Here is a 17,188-nt window from a genome sequence, read left to right as displayed (position 1 = left end):
GAAACATAAAGCTGACACATGCGGAGAATCTATGCAAACACACACACACACACACACACACACACACACACACACACACACACACAGACTCCATGAGAATAAGTATCCCTACATACATAAATAACTCTAGTGAGGAGAGTGTGCATGGAAGTAGGACACTGAACATTTCTGCATAGTCACACAATGACCAATTTTAATGTCCAATTTCTCATAACAATGAGAAAACAGCCAAATGGTTCACCCTGCTGTTGAGTCTGACACAGGACAGGAGCAAATCCTACAGTTGACTTTGGTAGTCTTTACATTTTTCCAGAGGCCCTGGGAGATGGCCTGTGACCAGCACAACACTTGCCAACTCCTCTTTAAGGGGTCAATTTCATCTTGAGTTAATTTATCACTCTCTAACTCCTCTGTTTGTTCCCCTGAGCCATGTTAGGAGACTTTACTAAAGGAAAAACTTTGTCTTTAGATTATTTAGCAAGGTGACAACAAGGTAGCTCTCTCATGAGGATGGGGCAGCAGACTCGTGTGGAAAGGTGTTCCTTCTCACTTAGTAGGGCCTGTCTAAGCATGCTCCAAATAGAAAATGTACGAGCAGTCATGTCTTTACCTCCATTCTTAGTACATCAGTTTTAAAAATCTATTTTTACTATGTCCCATGTTTCTACATCTAATCCTTGGAGAGAGTGCCTGTAGTGATTTCCTGTACAAAAGAGAGAAAATCTTCAAACTCACCAGTATTTATGTTAATTCCTCTTTTCTTAAGTATATGCTGAATAGTATCAGTAAGTATTTTCTGTTCTTAGCTTCAGTTTGTCCTACACTGAGTGAAAATATAGCACACAATCACACAATAATGATTCCTCACCCTTAGTAACCTGACTCAACAGTCTAGGTCAAAGACACCCTGGAATGAGACTCCTATCCTCATCTGAAATGCTTTCTCTCTTTCCTTTTAAAGTAACAACCTCCCTTTCCTTTTCATTAAACATGCCTCCTTGGGTCCCTGACCCAGGTGTCAGATAGGGAAGACCAGCTCAGACAGTGGATTCAACTCTTCTAGGATGACATGTGTAGTCAGTGACTATGTAAAGCAGGCACACATGTGCACATTTGGTGGATGAAGCAAGCCTGAACAAGCTCCTACAATTTTACATATATTCATATATACGTATTTGGGGCATGGAGCAAAGCTCCAACAACTTTTGTCATTCTCTCACAGCTTGCAAATCCTAGGAAAGTATTTCAAGCAGTATAAATACCACAATATAGTTACATTCTCTTTTTCGCCAAGTGAAAAATTACCATGTGGATATAGATAAAGACATGTTCCCCAAATCCCTCACATATCCAGACTGATTGCATGTCATGGGTGAAAAACAATTGTAAAGCAAACTATTCCCAAGATTACACATACATTCGTCACTAAAGAACTTACTCGTTATAGATTAACAAAGTATATGTAAGCAAGGTAATTTTCTCAGTCAGTTTCTCTTACTGGCAGCCATTAATTTGCAGTTACAAAGAAAGGATCAGTTATTTATTACTGATCTTAAAACGTAATCTTATCAAAATGCTAAAAGAATCACAAATCTAAACTTTTATTTAATAGTTTAAAACCTCAGGGTAGACATCTTTTTTCTTTATTTCTCTCATACATTCTCCCCATGTCTTATGGCCTTGTTGAATCTACTTTTTCTTCTCGCTCTTGATCCTTCCAGAGGCCTCTGCTTATACTTATTCTTGCTCTACTATAAAAACCTCCCCTCAGCCATGCCTTCAGCAGTTATGTCCTCCTTTCATTCACCCTTAGGAGGGCCACTATAGAGCATGGGGTGTTGAGGAACCATTTTGCCTCCAGGACAAGCTTGTGTAGGCATAAGGTTTTGTGTTCTCTGCAAAGTTTACCCTGGGCTTATTCAAATGCTGATTTCTCTGCACTCACATCTTGTTTCAACCTGGACACTGCATTGTAATGTTTTTACCAAGAATCTCCGGTTTCTAGTTTCTGTAAACAGTTCTAACCGTTTACTCTGCCTTGTCAATAAATGCTGATCCCCCAGTGTGACATTAGTGCTGTATCCCTCAGAGATTTACTCATCCAGTGAGTCTGAGGCCAGCACAGCTCCACAGTGAGATCCCATGTCTAAGTAAATAAACACTTGCTTTAAAATTAAAAGCTGTTTGCTTTGTCAAATCATTTACTGTTTCACAGTTCTGATTATTTCATTTACAGTGTACCACACACAGAGTCTCCATCTCCTCTCCTATCTAGTGTTCCTGTTTCTCAGTACAAAACAAACAACCAACCCCCCCCCCTTCAAAAACAAAAAACTGCTTCCTGTTCTGTGTGAGTGGGTGTCCTGCTGAAAAGTAAGAATAAACAAGTCACAAAGTGAACAAGTTTGAACTTCCTTAAATGGCCTTGTCTGGAAACGCCCAGTATTAGACAAAACTCCCTGTCCGGTTTCATTTGCAGTTGAGATGAGATCCTCACGGGATGAAGATTCTATGAGATTGATGAAGACAGAGGTCACTACCACAGACTTCCTAGAAGAGGGAGAAACAGGTATATCTTTAATGCTACTTGAAACAAACTAGAAATGCAGAGAGGAGTTGTAAGACTCTATCTGAGTCTTAACTACTGGGAGATTTCTGTAAATGGGACATGAGACTGGAAAGATTGATGCAAAAGCAAGCTTATTATTGTTCCAGTACACTGGAGTCAGCCTACATTGGGGGGAGAGGGGACTGGGACTTTTCATTAGTACAGTTTTTATACAGTTTATAAAGAACAAGTTACAGGGATGGTGAGTGGGCATACAAGCATTGGTGGGCTCAACTGTCCTTTAGGTTGCTGTGGACTCTGGCAGGGTCTGGGTCTTTGATCTACAATCCTGGGACTACTGTTAGATAAGGTTGGGACAGCTCTTCCCGGGAGAAAGGGCTGCTTGGTGTCTGGTAGACACTTCAGAAGCCCTAGTCAGATAATATTGGCACATTACTTCCTCAATGGCAGCAGCTGTTTGGCACTCTGAGGCTGGTGGAAAATTACTAACCCTTTCCTTTCAGAGTGTTACCGTGGTCTCACCATGGTCTCACCGAAGAGCAGAAACTCCTGCCAGTTAACCTGGGCAGGCCTGTCTCTGTATAAGTGCTTGGAGGCCTCTGTTAAATCAGTTACTATCTCACTTACATTGTGATGGAGTGCTATTGTGATGACTAAAAATATGTATTAAGTTTTAACGAATTTGTCTAAAAGTAAAGAAAAAAAAAACCTCCTAGATAATAGTATAAAGCCCCTTGCTCGAGGATGGATAACTTCCTGAAATGCTTCAAACTGCATGCAAGAGAAGAAGAGAATTGTTTTCAGTTCCTTAAAGAGAGCAAGTGGATGGCAGTTAGAATTTCTCAGCAGAAAACAGCTGCTCTGTGATCAGATTCTCCAAATAAAGTGTAAGGGGTCTAGGTGGGTTTTGTTGTTCCTCTGAGTTTTGGTGGTGATGGTGGTACTGCTTGAACAGCAAGCACATTTACCCCCTGAGCCATCTTCCTGGCCCAAGAGAAACTGCTTTTTCTGCAAAATGCTTTAGGAGATACTTACACTGTCTAGCAAGCTCTAACTTAGGGATTTCTGAGGACAGCAGGCTGAGGAGTATTTAGCCAGAGCAGTAAATGGGCAGGGCCAAGCATGAGGTCTAGTTAGTGTTTCCTTTCCAATCATTTCCTCCTAAACTGACTCATTTTGGTTTACTTTGGGACAAAGTCGGGAACATCTGAGTTGTGACATATGACTTAATTCATAAGCCTACGGTAAACACTTGCAGATTTTCAATATAAACACAGGCATTTTCATCTTATGGAGATGTGTGTTGGAAGACAAGGGCATGTGAGAAAAGGGATATCAAAATGTTAAACTGTTTTTCCTGTGTTTCTTACAAAACCTGGTAATATTAATCATATTTGTGCAAGTTTTGCTGCATACATGTCAATTTTTCATTTTTTTGATCATTTGGAAAAAATATGTGTTCATAATATTTGTGCGTGTATGTGTGTGTGTCTGTACTGTAGAATGGCCCATGTGGACAGATCTTAGGTTGAGAAAAATGACATCTCTTCTGAATAGGGTCCTGGAACTATTGATTCTGTGGTGAAGACTCACAGTTGATAGTCTGTACAATAATTGAATTGAAATGGATCACAAATACAAACACAGAAGGTTATAAACCTAAATATACATGAAGGAAAAAATCTTTATGAGTGAGAGCTTGTCTCAGGCAATGAATTTTGCTTCCAATATCCAAATCTTTACCGACACACCAGAAAAATACACTGGTTTCAATGGAATGAGAAGTTTCTGCTCTGTTCCCTGAAAACCAATTAAGAAGATAAACAATGGACAGGCAGTGTTTTTCTTCTCTTACTTAAAAGAAATTGTATGTAAAATGTACTGAGAGCTTTAAAACACAGTGGTAGGGATGGAGGAATGGGTGCAGAGGTTAAGAGCACTTGTTATTGTTCCCAAATTGAATGTGAATATGTTTTATTGGGGGTGTAATTGCTTGCTTGACAGTTCTGTGAGAGGTGCTATCTTTACACATGAGTTTCCCTTTGGCAATTGCTAGTGTTCAAACATGCAAATGATTTCATTCATTGGCATTGTTTCCTACAGTATTGCAAACTCTTTCCTTACCTTTATAGCCAATTAATAAACTCTTTAGAACTCTATATGTAGCTGTAACCATGTTGTCTGGCTATCAATATTTTTATCTCTGAAGTTAGACTGTTATTTCTTTTTCTTGCCCTATTTTCCAGGCTAGGACCCCCAGAGTCACGCCTGAATGTTGAGCAGACATCCTTGCCTTGCTCTTTCTCAATGGGAGTGGTCATGGGGATCATTCCTGCTGGTTGTAATTGAATTTTTATTTTTGGTTATTGTAGCTGAACCAAATTGATTGCTATTAAAATCGATCCTGGTAGCGGGATAAACACAGCCTTTATATTTTTATATGCCTTAAATAGCTCAATGGTTTGGCCACTTCCTAACCTCCACGTGTTTAATCCACCTCCTCCAATATTCTCAAGTTACTCCTTACTAATGGTTCTTTGGCTCTCCTTCTCCCAGATGGGAGGATCTCCTTCCTCTTTTTCATGCCTCTCTCCCTAGCCTGGGAATCCTAAAAGTCTGGCCCCTGTCTGCTCTGCCAAGTCATTAGCTGCCAGCATCTTTATGCACCAATCAGAACCAATTAGGTATAATGTACCTCAGTCTTATGTGTGGGACATTGCAAACAGGTTTTTTTTTTTGGAAACATAATTAGCATGAGAATACTAGCAGCTACACACTTCTTGTCAGATGTTCCTCAAGTCCTAATGTGTAGAGTTATTACTTTGGACTTACATTGAATTCTCCATATGGTTTTTGGTTGAATTTACTGAAATGGTCCTTTTTTATTTTCTTATTCGTTACCATGTTGAATTAGATTTTGTTAGTTCATTAGAGTTTATATAGATGTTGGATAGATAGATAGAACCAATCCTAATATAGTGTCAGCCTCAAATTCAGTATTTAGCTAACACTGGCCTTGAATTCATGACTTTATGGTCTGCACCCCCCCTGAGCTATTATTATAGCTCTGGTGATGTCAAACCTGGCACATTAATTAGCTCTTTGTTTTATTATTCATCTTTTCCTCTCTGGTTTAACCAGGTCTATTCTGATGACACTAATCCTGTGGGTAGCTCTCTGTTCCATGATCTTCCCTCTCTCTGTTTATTGCTCTTTTATTGGCCCTTAGTTTAATAACTGGAATATTCTATGGCAAACATTTTGTTTCACTTTCCTATAGTCTCTTAAGAGTCAAGAACATCATTTATAGATCGAGACCTTTCTATGAAGGGGCTTGCATTAGGAAAGTATAAGTAAAATCTACAGACGATCCTGTAGTAAATTTATCTTTTTCTCTGAAAGATTTTTGAGATTGGTGTTCTCATATTTATATTTTTCAGGTGAAATGCTCCATGGAAATTGTCTCAGAATCTTCTCCCCTGAATCTCCTGCTAAGCTTTACTGCTGCTATGCAGTGATTGTGGTCCTTATTATAGCTATAGTTGCTCTTTCTGTTGCTTTGTCAGGTGAGTGACTCACTCTCCAAATCCTGCGTCCCTCTGTCCACATCCACATTGTCAGTTATACTCACTGAGCACTGTGAGCCAGGCATTGTGGGAAGGGCTCCAGAGAAAACACACAGGAAGTTCCTATTCTCTGGGAATTTAGATTCCAGCAGGAAGATGTAGTGAAGGAATAGCACAGGCTGTGGTGTGCACAGGAAGCCAGGCTCAGTATTTCTGGGAAGATGACATTCAATAAGAGAGATGCAGGGAACATAGGTCTACTTGAGGGAACTGTCCAAGACAGAGAACAAGGAAGAAAAACTCCAAGGAGGATCCTGTAACAAGTGTAAGGACAGAGAAAAATAATATGGCCAGGAAGGTACATTGCCTTCCCCCATAACCCATGGTTTTAGTTACTGGGCTTAACTGTGTTTTGAAAGTATTAAATGGAAAGTTCCTGAAGTGATGAATTTATAGGATTTTCATACTACATTTTTTCTAGACTAGTATAGTAAAACCTTGCACTGTCCTCTTAAGTGTGTGAATTATCCTTTAGTGTTTCCACTGTATACACTACCTATGCAAAGTCCTCACTGCTATCTCAATTATTAGTCTGGTAGCTAATAGTTGTCCATACAGAGTGCTTGCTGCTGTAGTCATCCCTACTGTAGTAATCAGTCACCCAAAACTCAGGAAGTGATGCTATTATAGAAATGTACTTCTTGAGAGCTGTACTGTCAGTGAGCACCCAAGAGAGAATGGAACACAGGCCCAAGGTGGGAGACTTTAGATAAAAGCACATCATGCTCAGGAGAGGATTCCTAGAGATCACTTAGGAGAGCTACAATCAAATTCACACCTCACAGCAGAGCTCAGGGGGGAATTCCATAAAGAGAGAAGACATGCTTGTTATGATTCCTTGTATCATCTTCATTTTAGTAAAAAAGACACCACAGATCTCAACCATAAATACCTACGCTGCTTGCCCAAGAAACTGGATTGGAGTTGGAAATAAATGCTTTTATTTTTCTGAATATGCAAGTAACTGGACATTCAGCCAGGACTTCTGCAAGGCACAAGAGGCTGAGCTAGCTCGATTTGACAACGAGGATGAGCTGGTAAGAAGTGGGTAGGGATTGGTTTGTCTGTTCTGTTGAATATTGTCCTGCCTTGAGATAGAGGTTATCATTGAACCATGAGGAAGGATCCCATCCCACGCACATGGAGACATGGGGCAGGTGTGAGTATGTGCCATTTGCTGATGCTTGACTTCTGACTGGAGCCCTGAGACATCCAGGAAACATTCTCTCACACAGTGCTCACAGTCAGCTGGAAGGTCAGATCTGCCATTTTACTAGAATACCTGGTGGACATGAGCGTTTTCCTATGAGATAGAACATGTTGCATACTGTTAATAACTGCAATAGGAGGTTAGCTGAGAACTAATCTGGCCACAGAGGAATGTATCATTACATTTGGTTCTTTACTTCAAATGAAGTTCATTAGAATTACAGATATCAAGTGGCTTCCTTGGGAATGGGGACTAATACAGATCCAAAATCTGTGACTTTCATTTATGCCCCCTGTTATCTCTTGAGGAAGCTGTAGAGTAGAGAGATTCCAGGATCATCTGAAACAGAGACACAAATGTTCACTTTCTGTATTGACAGAATTTTGTGAAGAGATACAAGGGGTCACCTAACTACTGGATCGGCTTGCACAGAGAGTCCTCAGAGCACCCTTGGAAGTGGACAGATAACACTGAGTATAACAACTTGTATGTTTTCACAATGTTTTCCTTCTAATGTGTTTGTGTGTTATGATATATGTAAGTTGTGGCTATGAGGGTTAAAAGGCTTTCATGTGAGGCCAACTGTACTGGGAAGGAAGAAAAAAAGCCCTTGGGCTAGAGGTGTGCCCTGGGCATGTGTGCCTCATGCAACAGCCAACCCCCAGAAAATTCCACATCCTGATAAATTTAAATCTATTGGATACTCTTCCGTCTACTAGCCATCATCTTCAAAGCATTTACATAGTCATTTCCCTCCAAATATTTAACATGATGGTGGCATCTGGGATAGATGTCTGCTATGACCACTTGAAAACCTTTCCTTGGTGATAACTGTCCTTGTGGTTAGATAGACCTGCTGAGGAAGTCTCTAAAACCATAGGAAGCTTCTTTAGAACTGCAAATCTGAGAATTATCAGTCCTCTGTTTGCATGGTTGTACCTGGTCACAGAAGCAGAGACTCCAGGAGCATTGAGAATCTCCCCTAAGGTCTAGTCATAAATGATCAATGGGGACAGCTCTTTTTTTTTGTTTTTGTTTTTTTTTTTTGTTTTTTTTAAAGGACTATAAAACTATTTACTGACCACCGTTCACCATTATTTACAATAAAGTAAATATACAGTTGGATGACATTCTGATACTACAAAGTTACTTTTCTGACTCAATGAACCAGTATGCAAATACTGAGAAGATTGATCCTTCCAGTAAGGAATGAGTCAGGGTAAAGAAAAAGCATGCAGGGCATTAATTGATATTAGCAAATTTTGTTCACGCACTTAGTCAGCAGGTCTTAAATCGCCAACATCAGCTCCAACCATGATTCTATTTCCACATCAAACAGATTCCATGAATCATAACCTTTTAGTGCAGATTTTAACTTTCTACAAAGGAATGGTTCACCAGAGGAGCCTTTACACAGACCAGCTGACCTGGACCTGCCTCTGTAGACCAGGGGCCTCTTAAATCAGAGCTCCACCTGCCTCCAGAGTTCTGGGATTAAAGGTGTGCACCATCACACTCGGCCAAGTCTTGTTATTAAATCATACTACTTTGTTGTCTAGTTCCATTTTCTGAAAGAGGTGTTCGTATGGACAACATTCTGTAAATAAACTACTGTATTTACTTGATAATACATCAATTCTGATGGGGTTGGTTTTAAACTATACAATAAATTACAGACTCTGCTTATTCTGAGAGGTTATGGTTTCAGGAAAATGTTCACGGTGATGGAATCTCATCAACTTGCGTTTTCACATTCAGTTCTTTTGAGTATTAAAAACAAGATAAGACAGACAGGTTATGTGTTTTATGCATACACTGCATACAAACGAACAAACAAAAAAATCCAGAATGGTCCTTCTGTGTCCCAGTTAAAAATAAGTTCTGACTTGAATAATGACTGTAAAATCTCCCCAGTAATTAAGAAAAGCTGTTCTTCAAAGCTGAGGAAATACAACATGGTATCAAATATTCTACTGTTAAAGGAAGCAACTACAGAAAGCTCTTAGTTGCTCAAAGGAATCAGTGCCTTTTGATGCAGAACAAAAACGAAAAATATCCTAACTACTGTCAATACTTTCAAAACCAGCATATCAAACTTGATTTTCATTAGAATGCTATTTTTTCCACACTAGTAATTCAAAACCCAAGATCCAGATTATATATATATATCATCTATAATGTATATTATACATATAATATACATTATATAATTATAAATATAATTATATATAATCTATTATATATATGTATATATATATATATATATGCAAACAATTATTGTGCTTCATCTTCGGGACAAGAATGCCAAGTCAGCCTCTCCTTATAGAAGGCGATGACAATCTGAGGACACTTCATATTTGCCTCCTTTGCCAGCACCAAGTCAGCCTCATCTGAGTCCTTCCATTTCATGAGAAACATTAGCTCTCCACTGCTGTCTGTGGCACCGATTATTCGCTCAAGATCAAGGCCCCTGGCAAAGCCCCTGGGCTTGTCAGCAGCATCTCTCTTCTTCTTCGATTTGCTACCATCAGATTCACTGTCAGATAAAGATTTCCTTTTTGTACCATCTTTTTCTTTACCAGCTTTTTGAGAATTAAGAAATGCTTGAATTAATTCTGGACAATCTAAATTTTCCTCTGGTTCCCAAGTATTATCAGCATCTGTGAACCCCTTCCACTTCAGGAAATACTCCACCTTCCCATTCACTACACGACGGTCCAGTACTTTTTCTACCACAAATTCTTCAGGCTCTGCCTCTTCAACTTTTTTACTCTTTCCATTCTGTTTCTTTCCCATTTTTTGCAATGTAGTTTTATTGGAGGCCATTTTTAAAATTTAATCAGAGACTTGAAGAGCACTCACATGCTCAGGGCCGTGGACCCTGCAGTCTCCCGCCTGTGCGCTTCAGCTCGGGGACAGCTCTTGAATGTGAGCATAGCCATTTTGAATAGACCCATTTCACTGGAAGGGTAAAACAAGAAACCTTTTATGACCATAATTAAAGAGCTATCAGCCATTTACTAAGTGGTGCATTTCCCCCCACTTTCATACATGTGTAAAATAGTTCAAGAGAGCACTGAATATCACCCTTGTGAGGCCACCCACTGCTGCAGTTCACATGAACGTGGCAGTGAACATTGTACACACATTACAGGGTTCAACATGGATGAGTGACAGAGGTGTCCTGATCAAGTCAAACCCTGATGATGTATAAATCCTTAGGTGCAAAACTAGTGCATGGGAGTCTGGTGGACTGTGCTTCTGATCCATATTGTAAGTAGGTGTAGAAGATGAGAGATATGATTGCAGGACTGAATGCAATGGCAGACTCTGCAGAAATCTTTTTTTTCTTCCTTTAGGGTTTCCATCCGAGGAGATGAACTACTTGGTTTCCTGAGTGACAGTGGGATCAGCAGTAGCAGGAACTACATAAAAAGAAATTGGATTTGTAGCAAGCCCAAAAGCTACACCTCACAGTGCAAGTAGTTTTGTATCCTGGGTAGAGAGTATATCATAGCAATCATGAGGAACATAACATCTTATCTACAGTTGCTGCCTCATTAACAATCTGCTAAAATAATAAGTTCATAATGTGTGGTGACATCAAAGATGACAACTGTGGACAAGTTTGCTTTGGAGGTCATGAATGGTTCTATGTTAAATAGGTATTCAGGTATAAGCTGGTACTCATCTTAAACATAAACTAAATCACAGCAGTATTAGTAACCTCTACCTTTTTCTTTTTCTCTTTCTCTTTTTAAAATTATTTCATTTATTTATATTCCAAATTCTGTCCCCTCCTGGCCCCCCCTTCCAGAATTCTTCACTTCATACCCCTCCCATTTACTTCTGAGGAGATGTTCTCCCCCTATTGTCCTATGCCCACCCTACCCCACCCTGGGCATTCCCCTTCTCTGGCTCATTCGTTCTCTACTGGACTAGGTGCATCCTCTCCCACTGAGGACAGATAAGGCAGTCCTCTGCTACATATGTCCTGGAGGCCATGGACCAGCCCAGGTACCTCTTTGGTTGGTAGCTTAGTCTCTGGGAGCTCCTAGGATTCCAGGTTAGTTAGCACTGCTATTCTTCCTATGGAGTTGCCATCCTCTTCAGCTCTCTCAATCCTTCCCCTAACACTTCTATAGGTGTCCCCAACCTCAGCCCAGTGATTGACTGTGAATATCTGCATCTGTCTTAGTCAGCTGCTGGAAGAGCCTCAGAGGATGCATTGGTCTGGCTGTTACGAAGTCAAACAGTCCTCTGAGAGGGGAGTGAGGCTTATTATAGGAAAGACGGAAAAACAGATGCAAGAGATCGATAATGGGAGGGCTTCAGGTCAATACCACTCCAGCCCTGAGTGTATTTCTCACAGGCTTCTTATAGTTGAATACCATATCTTTGAGTTTATATTCAGAAAACAACTAAAGGGAAATTAAAATTTTGAGCTTGTGATTGAATTGTAAACTGTCAATGTTTTATTAACTTATCAGAATTTCATCGATGAATGTTAAAATTTTGAACTTTGAAATAATAAAAAGTGTGGGGGTCAGAATATAAAACACCCCTCATTTTTTACTCTCATTTAAAAAAATCATTTTTTACATCTCTATAACTTGCAATTATATACCTCAAAATATTTTTGTAGCACCTCCAACATTTATTACTTGAATTTACCAGCTTCCGTAGGGAAGATGTTGGAACTTGAATTTATGTAACTCTATTTTGACATCAGTAAAAGCTGTGACGATTCCTCTTAAAAAATAGGTGATAGACTTAGTGAAAAGGATCATAAAGCCACGTTCTGCTATGCCCAATATGGGGCTTAATTAAGAGTCTCATGCTCTAGCAACTGAGTTAGCTGAGCTCTTTTATCATCTGGTGGCAAAACGCAAACATGTTTTCTTTCCTGTATTAATACCAGATCAGTACCATGTCATATGCCAATAAGTGGATCCTTTCCTTTCACCTGAGTATAAGTAGCCTACTTGAAGGATGCAATAAACACTTAGCAGCAAAGAATCTGTTGGCATCTATTAAAAATTCAAAATAAAAGTGAAGGAGTATACAACTTCCCTTTTTTATTTTAAGCAACTGATTTCATGGATTTGTTCCACAATTCTCTGTCCTTGAGGAAATGTGAACTTATGTGTTTTATATAGATTATGACTCATATTTCATAGATTTAAATTATATTTAATTTATATTTTGAACACATATTTTATATTTAATATATATACTTTTCATTTAAGTATATCATCATTTAACGTATATTTTATTTACTGTATATAATGTATACACTAATGCATATGAATCATTCTTAGTGTATATAATTGATACTAAATGTATAATTTCTATTCACCTTATATACTTTATATTTAACATATAGTTTAGTTTTAATATGTACAATTTATATGCATACATGTATATATGTGAATATGTATGTAGTCATTAAGATGGGTTATCTTCTGAGGTTATTTGAATAAAGTATACATTTTACAAACATGTTTTAATGTACATAATTTCTGACTTGCTTCACATATTTTAGTTAATGTAATTTATATTCGGTGTTGCCTGCATGAAAAGTAGGAATCCCAAGTGTTTACTCTTGCCAGAGCTAAGATGTCTGCAGTGCTGTCTGCTGCAGAGCCCCAGAGGGGGAGTTCTGCATGGCTCATGCACTTTCCTTTCATCCTGCTGCTGCTGGCTGTTAAAATCTCCATTTCCCTGCGGGTGGGTGGATGCTCCTGCTGTGAATGCAGAGCAGCACAGCCCGGAATGTGGCTGTGCAAGGCCTTTCACTGGCTGCTGCCAAGCACACCTCTGCACCCAGTTCCCAGGTTAAGTGCTTTGTACCTTCCTCAGGAAACCAAGGAGAAACCTTCTCTGCAAGATCTAAAAAATTATGTGATTGCTGTTGCTCTATTTTAATGATACAAAAAGCAAAAAGCATATGGTTGGTTCCATTCCTGCCCCTCCTTTTTCTTTTTTACTTTTCATGAGTTTTCTTACTTTTTCTGAGCTTTCTTATCTGTATTTTTCTGTCTTTTAGTCCTAGGAAATTCTCATCACACCTTTACCTATTTTGAGTGCTTTTTTTTTTTTTTTTTTTTTTTTTGTGCTGTCCACCACTTAATCCCCACACTCTCAGAGAGTCTCTATTTGAATGCCACCTATACTGGTCTGGCTGGTCCAAAGTCAAACAGTCCTCTGAGGGGGAAGTGAGGCTGATTATAGAAAAGATAGAAAAAAGATGCAAGAGACAGGTATGGGGGGCTGCAGGTCTAGACCATGTCAGCCCCGAGTGTATTTCTCACAGCCTCCTTACACTACAGTACCGTGGCAAGCAAAGCCACAAGCTAACAGGAACAATGTTGTTGAAATATATAAAGGACATTTGTTCTTACCCCAAAATCTCCATGTTTCTACTACCAAGGTCAATAGAATCTTCATCTTGAGTCTCAAGTATACCACTTTTTATTGTTTTATGCCTCAGCAGGCCAAGGAATCTGCCAATAGACCCTGAGCTGTCTTGACTGTGCCTGCCAGGCAGACTCTCTCTCTCGTTTTCCCCTTTTGTCCAGAGAAGTGGCAAATGGATCCTGACAAGAGAACAGCCACTGTAGGCTCCTGTCTGCAAGGGCAACATAGCAACATGGCATCAATAGTGTCAGAGTTTAGTGCCTGACCATGGGATAGATCAAAATTTGGGCCAGTCACTGAATGGCCTTTTCTTCAGTCTCTGCCCCATTTTGTCCCTGCATTTCTTTTAGGTAGGAACAATTCTGGGTCAAAAATTTTGAAGGGGATAACCTCTCCTTTTTATGACCAGATATGAAGCTTTTTTTTTTTTCCCTTTCCCATTAGTCCTTTCTTTGAGTGACTAGGACCTTAAAAAATGAAGGGCAAATAAAACTGTGAAATGATTCTGAAAGAACCCCAAAACGGGGAGATTCTCGCTCCAGGGATGGCGGCGTGCCCCAGGAAACTCGAGAAGCCGATCTTGATGTAACAACAAGAGGCAGCTTTATTAACGAGATCTCGGGTCAACACCGAGGTCTCGGGCCGACACGCATCTCATGCAGGAGATAGAGGAGCCGACCACGAGCCTCTAAAGGCAGGGGTTTATATAGGGAAAGCCAGGGGATTTCGTGCGGTTACACATGATTGGCCGATTCAAATGGTGCACAGTTACTTTTGGCGTGGAGTTACATCAGCAAAGCATACGTGCAACCTAGTATCTCAGCAATGTGGGTAGGGTGACTCATCTCACTCAGCAGGGGGATGACCCATCCTCAGGGAGTGAAGGAAGGGGAGGGGGCGGTTCCAGATGGCCAGTGTCCCTGACAGCCGGGCCGGTGAGCCCTATCTCAAATTCCCTCAGGCATGTCCGGACTTTGTTTGTGACTAACTTTTTGAAATTTAACTCTTCAATTCCATTATCACAAAAAATGATTATTGTTCTGTGGCCTTGAAATATTTTTAGAATCATCAACATTCTTTTATAAAATTCAATGCCCAACACAAAGGGAGACCTAGACAGGGTTAACCAATTGGCATTATTAATCTGATTAGTAAGGAATGTTTCTTAAAATATTTTTAGATTTACTTCTCAGTTTTCCTTTTTTAGTTAAAGTGGACTAAGAACATGTTATAAACAAGTCATTTTACTTTCTTATTTAATTTTTTGAGAATTTCAAACACGTCACTTGAATTTTATTTTCATTAGATTCATTTCCTAGCAAGACACAGTTAATTACTGAACCGCCTTAAGCATTATATTTCCTGCAGTAGTTTACATATTATTAAGTTGTAAGAACACAATATTTTAGATTTTATTTGATCATTCACTACCTTGCACTGACAGGTCCCAAAAGGGTCAAAATATCAGGTCACATACTTCTCTCTCTCTCTCTCTCTCTCTCTCTCTCTCTCTCTCTCTCTCTCTTAGCTCTGACATTATAACTGAATTAATAATAAAGATTAAATTTTTTTGTAAAGAGGACTATGTGTAAGCACCAGATTTATGGAATTAAAGCTGTGTATCACCATACATAACATATCTTTACTATTTATTAAAGTATATATTCAGAGTCTGTGACACGGCTCAGAAGGTAATGCTCCCCTGACACTAAGCCTGACAACTTGAGATTGGCACCTGCGTTCACATGGTAGAAGGGACCTGATCCCATAAAGTTGTCTTGTGTTCTAAAAACTTGTGCTTTACTCATGCAGGTAATAAAAAAGTAATAAAAAGTAATAAAAAGTGTAATGTGTTAGGAGGTAGTTTTTCTGAGTGTACTATCTCAGGAATGAGATCTTGCTGACAGAATCAAAACTGAGTTCACGTTCCCAGGCCCCAGAACCCAACTATCCTCCTTCTTCAGATGTTTTATGTTTGTCTGTTAACCAGTACAGGATGCTTCTATCACATTATCTAAACAAAGGCACACAAGTCTAACAAGGCATACAAATCATAAATGTGTTGCTTGTCTTAATTGACTACAAGTAGCTTGCCCAATCCTTTGTTTTCTGCTGTGCCTCTCATAGTGAAGCAAAGATCAGCAAAGATGGAGAACAAGAAATACTGCAGAGCTGGCTATGCAAGCAAGCCATGCCAAGACCCTATTACAATCCACTGGGTCCTATTTATACTCCTTTCAAATATCACGTGTCCTCCACTGGTCTTGCCTTGGCATGTATCTTGCTTCAGCACACGAGTATGTCTTAATAAAACTCCATGTGTGTCAGCTGACATCACTCTGCCAATTGGCCTGAGTTTGAGGAAGTAGCAAGAAGCCGCAAAAACTTTTTGAGAAGTTTTTTGAGAGCCAAAGTTGGGGCCAATCTGTGGCCAGTGGGATAATTCAGACCTCTGAGCACAGGTGTTGCTGTAACATTATAAAAAAAAAGTTGTCTTTTACCCCGCACTAGATCTGGCATCTCAGTGCCCCAAGATTATCTGGTAGACATCTTCATCTCAGTCAGCAAAGCATCTCACCCACTCTGCTCTATCCCACATCATACTGCCGATGGCTTCTCTCTGAGCTTGGCAACAATCTCTCTACCCAAGAGATTCCCATGGTAGGTTGCCACCATGCCAGAAATATGCATCCCAATTTTGTGGCAGCCTGGTGTATCCAACCGTGGCATACCCTCTTAAACTTAAATCACATCATGAAAGAACACACAACACAATAACCTCTGATCCAATTGCTAAGATATAATTTGCTCATCTAAACACACAAAGCCCTATACACATCCATTCTTATATCCATTCCTTAAGAGCTTTCATAACAATCTTTAAAGGTGCAGAGAGGAATCTTAACATCAGCCTCCATGTTCTCTCCACTGCTTCTCTCACCTTGGTCTAGTCTCCTTCTCTCTCTAAAACTTTTCTCCTGCCCATCCTTCCTTTTCATCCAATAGCAGGCCTCATTCTAGCTTCTACATGCCTTCATCTGTATGACATCCTACACACAAGGACCCCTCCCTTGCAGGAAGAGAAAAGCTGGTTTACTTCCTGGAACAGCTATAAGCCAAACTGTCACACAAAGCTACTGTGGCTTCCAACCAACTCCCCCAACACCCCCACACCCTTGGGAAGGTCTTGAATGGTACACTGAGTTAGATCTGAAAGTTGTTTTGCTTCACCAAATGCATAGTGCCCTGCCTAGTTACCATTGTGCAAATTCTGCCCAAACTGTTTGAATTCTACCCCAATTGTTTACAAGGTATATAAGTCTCTGTTAGAGTTTGCCTTGGGTCATCTCCCCTTGAAGTGGG

The 17,188-nt window shown here is 39.8% G+C and overlaps 2 protein-coding genes across 2 annotated transcripts; one reads left to right on the top strand and one right to left on the bottom strand.

The window, feature by feature from the left end:
• The first annotated feature begins 2,334 nt into the window (after window positions 1–2,334).
• On the top strand, window positions 2,335–11,041 carry LOC116903205 (C-type lectin domain family 2 member D11-like). Its single transcript, XM_032905582.1, has 5 exons — window positions 2,335–2,569; window positions 6,010–6,135; window positions 7,054–7,232; window positions 7,785–7,891; window positions 10,765–11,041. Exons 1-5 carry the CDS (start codon window positions 2,485–2,487, stop codon window positions 10,889–10,891), a joined length of 624 nt encoding a protein of 207 aa, XP_032761473.1. The 5' UTR covers window positions 2,335–2,484; the 3' UTR covers window positions 10,892–11,041.
• Window positions 9,653–10,312, bottom strand: LOC116903203 (chromobox protein homolog 3-like). The gene has a single exon (XM_032905580.1). It carries the CDS (start codon window positions 10,229–10,231, stop codon window positions 9,680–9,682), a length of 552 nt encoding a protein of 183 aa, XP_032761471.1. The 5' UTR covers window positions 10,232–10,312; the 3' UTR covers window positions 9,653–9,679.
• Window positions 11,042–17,188: the final 6,147 nt, after the last annotated feature.

The sequence above is a fragment of the Rattus rattus genome, chromosome 6 (genome assembly GCF_011064425.1).
Source record: "Rattus rattus isolate New Zealand chromosome 6, Rrattus_CSIRO_v1, whole genome shotgun sequence".
Lineage (NCBI taxonomy): Eukaryota > Metazoa > Chordata > Mammalia > Rodentia > Muridae > Rattus > Rattus rattus.
This window is presented reverse-complemented; position numbering and strand designations above follow the sequence as displayed.